The sequence below is a fragment of the Chiloscyllium plagiosum genome, chromosome 24 (assembly GCF_004010195.1).
Source record: "Chiloscyllium plagiosum isolate BGI_BamShark_2017 chromosome 24, ASM401019v2, whole genome shotgun sequence".
NCBI classification, from domain to species: Eukaryota; Metazoa; Chordata; class Chondrichthyes; order Orectolobiformes; family Hemiscylliidae; genus Chiloscyllium; species Chiloscyllium plagiosum.
The window spans coordinates 31,443,326-31,448,199 of record NC_057733.1 but is presented as its reverse complement, the minus strand read 5'-3'; the positions used below and the strand labels follow the sequence as shown (position 1 = coordinate 31,448,199).

The 4,874-nt window shown below is 39.1% G+C and overlaps 1 protein-coding gene across 1 annotated transcript in view; it reads right to left on the bottom strand.

Annotated features, from left to right (window-relative positions):
* Nucleotides 1-342: 342 nt before the first annotated feature.
* dus1l (dihydrouridine synthase 1-like (S. cerevisiae)) overlaps nt 343-4,874 on the bottom strand; it is a 58,285-nt gene continuing 53,753 nt past the window's right edge. The window contains exons 13-14 of the mRNA XM_043714710.1: nt 1,559-1,634; nt 343-1,120 (exon numbers count right to left, since the gene is read on the bottom strand). Coding sequence (XP_043570645.1) covers nt 1,011-1,120; nt 1,559-1,634 — 186 coding nt within the window. The 3' untranslated portion in view covers nt 343-1,010. The remainder of the gene's footprint in view (nt 1,121-1,558; nt 1,635-4,874) is intronic.

The window sequence follows — 4,874 nt, the reverse complement described above, 5'->3', positions numbered from 1 at the left end:
GAGGAAAAACAACGGCTGGATTCAAACATTCATACTTCCATTCAATACCGTAATTTTGATAAGGTTCCTAAGTAGCTTTTTCTCAGGTCAGTAAATTTGGTACACACAATCGTATGTACTCAGCAAAGTAGAGATTAACACAATTTCTAAAAGCAGTGTGGGTGTCTCACAGTGTAAGCACTGACAACTCTTTGCAGGACTGAAGCTCCAAAGCCAAAAATAAGAGAATATTAGAATTGACTACTTTTTAAAAAAATGCTTGTGGGTCTACTTTGTTTTACAATTTTTTTTGTGCGAACATTGTTTATAAAATACATGTATTAAAATCCTTTCCTTGCTGCAAAACATTCAAGATAATCAAGTGAAATCTATGAGGCAGTAGGACCTGGGAGAAATTTACAACTTTTACCAGGATGTTGAGGTGCCGGTGTTGGACTGGGGTGGACAAAGTCAAAAACCACACAACCGGGACTATAACCAGGTGTCGTGCAATTTTTAACTTTTACCAGATTTGTGCTATTTGCATCTGTAATTACCTTTTCCCCTTTATCATTCTCGTATACTCCTTACTAAATACTGATCGAATGGTGTACCTTCTGTATTCAGAGAAAGAGGACATTTAATGTTGTCATGGAAAGCATATTTTTGTTTGTGATTATGCTACCATGGATAAATGTCAGCACTACAATATAAGGCATACATTAAAATCAGCGTGGGCCACCAAGGTGCCAAAATAAGCCAATTCTTACATGAAAATACTGGGCTGTAATCATAACTAGCAAAATATTGCCAATTGACTGGAATACTTCTGAGTGGAATTCAAAAATAACTAACACTTAATCAAAGAAATGTCACCTTGAGCCCTGTGGATAAATACCTATATGTGAGTGTGTGCGTGTGTGTTCATGTATAAGTGTGTGCGTGCGTGCAAAAGTATGTGTGCGCGCATATAATTGGGTGTGCATTTGAAACATCATGGATATCCAATCAATTTGTTGAGAATGATTTCTTCATTGATCCAAATGCTCATGAATTTTGTCTCCATTCTCCAGTATTCCTTCTTCCAATAATTTCCATTTCAATCTCTTTTCATGTTTAGTTTTGAAGAGTAATCCATGACCTACCAATAAAAAAAACCCAACAAGTTTAGTCATAATATATGCAATTTAAAGTAAGTTATGTCAAACCTCTAGATATAACAGATGGACTATTGTATTTTTACAGTGTTTTGTAATCTTTCAAATTGTTACTACATATATAGCTTTATTTTATTTCTTTGGTATAATAAACTTGTGCTTTATTGTTAAAACTAGGTCTGCAGCATTGCATGCTTATGTTTCAGTGAAAGCTCACCTTGTTTTAAAAAAACATGATTTTGTCTGGGATCATAACACTTGTCTTCAGTCACCATTCAGGCATGTTCTCCTGCTCCACTTGAAATGTTAAGCTACCCTTTTCACAGATACTGCCTGAACTGCTGAGCATTTTAAGCACTTCATTTTTATATTTCATGTAAGAGGGTTCACAATGTTATACCTATGCCATAACTGTGACTGACCTGTGCAATCAGCCAGCTCTTTGAAAGCTTTTTTCTTGCAGCACCCACGACACAAGTTGAAGATGCATTTAGTCCCCTGCAGAATATCAGATAAAAAGTGTACAAGCACAGTCTCAAAAAACATACATTAAAAATACAATGCACTTTCAATATTTACTGCAATATTGGTTTCATCTAATTAGGAATTATTAACGTTAAACAAGAAACCTGCTTTTGACAAATAGAATTACACCAAAAAACTTTTCTAAGCAAACTTCATTATATATTAAAGAGTGTCTCATAAATCCATATCCAATAAGTTAAGTTGAGATCATTGCCTTTAAATGTATTCAACTTTTGGAATATTCAGAATTTTGACTGCTCTAGTATTAAACTCATCAAAGTGAGTAGTAGTGTGGACTTAAAAAGTTGAGGTTAAATTCCTAATCAGCTCACCCTTCAAATGTATTCAGGGATACATTCAAAAATGTAAAGCTAGAATGGTGCAAACAAAAATAAAAAGTAAAGGATGATAATCTTCACAGCATATAATAAGTGCAGCATTTACAGTAATCTTTGAGGTTCCTGTTGATTCATATACTCTGCATAGGCAGAGAATTGGTGTGGAATGTACGTAATTTCTTCTGCCACCTTTGTAGAAATTATAAATATGCATATAGAAGTTGATTTTTGTTCAGTACAAAATGTGTTTTTCACATATTCATGCTGGTGAAATATTAGTGTGGGAGTGGTCCATTCTTCCACTTTTCAGTAGCAAATATGATCACGCAGGATAATGCAATACAGGGAAAACACAAGTATGATTCATCTCTGCTTCCTCCACAAATTCACAGTCTCTCAGATGTCCGTCTTCAGCAATTTGATTTGCTGCACATGATATCAAGAAATAGCTTAAGGCACTGGCTACTGCATTCCAGCAATTGTACTGAACCCTTGTGCTTCAGAACTTGCCACAGCTTTAGTTAAGCTGTTCTAAAACATTTTTTCAACACTGGCATTTATCTGACAATTTGTACGCAAACGCAGGACAAATCCAACCCAGCCAAATATTACTCCATCATTAGTAAAGATGGAGTGGTCATCAACAGTGCCATCAAGTCGTACTTTTTTTCGGCAATAACATATTCACCGACACTCAGTTCTGGGTTCTGTCAAGGCCACTCAGCTCCTCATCTTGTTACAGCTTGGCTCAAACCTGGATAAAATAGTTGAGCTCCAGAAAGGAAGTGAGTGTGAATACATCAAGGAGCCCTAGCAAGATTAAGGCCAATCGAAATACGGGTCAATACTCTCCAGAGTTTAGAGATATTTTGAGTACAAAAGGGGATAAGTGTGGTTGTTGAGGTCCATCATCTCAACTCAAATACATGACTCCAAATGTTCATCAGGGTAGTGTTCTAGGTCCAACCATCTTCAGCTGCTTCATCAATGACCTTTCATTCATGATCCCCTGAAGTACGATATGCAATGCTGATCACATAATGGTCAATACTATTGGTGACTCCCAGGGTACCAAAGCTGTTCACATCCAAATACAGCAAGATCTGCATGGGCTAACAAGGGGCAAGGAACATTTATACCACAAGTGACAGGCAAAGGCCTCTCCAATAAATACATCTAACCATGGTCTCTTGTCATTCAATGGTATCATCTCCATAGCAATCTCGAGCGCAAGGACCATTCCACTTTCCAGGAACACTTGCTACATGTGTGGTCAGATTGGGTTTAGCAGCCAGGCAAAGACCCACAAAACCCATGTAAATAAATGCAAAGAAAGGGGTAAAGAACTGAATTTAGGCTGAGATAAGAAAGCTTCAACTATAGGTGAAGCTCTAACAGGTGGAAAGGCAGATTGTGAGGGTATTGTTCAAACAGTTTACAGAGAGTTATGGATAGGTTAAGTGAGTGGACAAAAATTTGGTACATTGAGTACAATATGGGAAAATGTGAAGTTGTTCATTTTGGAAGGGAGAACAAAACTGTTGTTTAAATGGACAAAAATTTGCATAAAGCTGCAATACAAAGGAAGTGGGGGGGGATCTATGCACAAAACACAGAAAGCTAGCACACAGATGCAGCAGTAATCAGGAAGGCTAATGGAATGTTGGCCTTTATTTCAGGGACATTGCAATATAAGAGTAGGAAGTCTTATTGCAACTGTATAAGGCACTGGTGAGACCACATCTGGAGTACTGAGAGCAGTTTTGGTCCCCTTATTTCGAGCAAGTTATTATTTCATTGGAGGCAGTTCAGAGAAGATTCACTTGGATGAGGGTCAACATCTAGGGACTGTCTTATGAACAGACGGGCCAATGGGCTAAGAAGTAGCAGATGGAGTTTAATTCAGATAAATGCGAGATGCTGCATTTTGGGAAAGCAAATCTTAGCAGGACTTATACACTTAACGGTAAGGTCCTAGGGAGTGTGGCTGAACAAAAAGACCTTGGTGTGTAGGCTCATAGCTCCTTGAAAGTGGAGTCGCAGGTAGATAGGATAGTGAAGGCGGCGTTTGGTCAGAGTATTGAGTACAGGAGTTGGGAGGTCATGTCGCGGCTGTACAGAACATTGGTTAGACCATTGTTGGAATATTGTGCACAATTCTGGTCTCCTTCCTATTGGAAATATGTTGAGAAACTTGAAAGGATTCAGAAAAGATTTGCAAGGATATTGCCAGGAGTGGAGAATTTGAGCTATAGGGAGAGGCTGAACAGGCTGGGGCTGTTTTCCCTGAAGCGTTGGAGGCTGAGGGGTGACCTTATCGAGGTTTACAAAATTAGGAGGGGCATGAATAGGGTAAATATAAAAAGTATTTTCCCTGGGGTTGGGGAGTCCAGAACTAGAGGGGATAGGTTTACGGTGAGAGGGGAAAGGTATAAAAGAGACCTACGGGGCAACCTTTTCACGCAGAGGGTGGCATGTGTATGGAATGAGCTGCCGGAGGAAGTGGTGGAGGCTGGTACAATTGCAAAATTTAAGAGGCATTTGGATGGGTATATGAATAGGAAGGGTTTGGAGGGATATGGGCCGGGTGCTGGCAGGTGGGACTAAATTGGGTTGGGATAGCTGGACGGCATGGATGGGTTGGACTGAAGGGTCTGTTTCAGAAAGGCTGTACATCTCTATGACTCTATTAGGTTGTCACCCTATTCAGTTCAGAAGAATGAGAGGTGAGCTCTTTAAGACATACCCAGCTTGACATGGTAAATGTTGAGGTAAAAACAATGACTGCAGATGCTGGAAACCAGATTCTGGATCAGTGGTGCTGGAAGAGCACAGCAGTTCAGGCAGCATCTAAGGAGCAGTAAAATCGATGTTT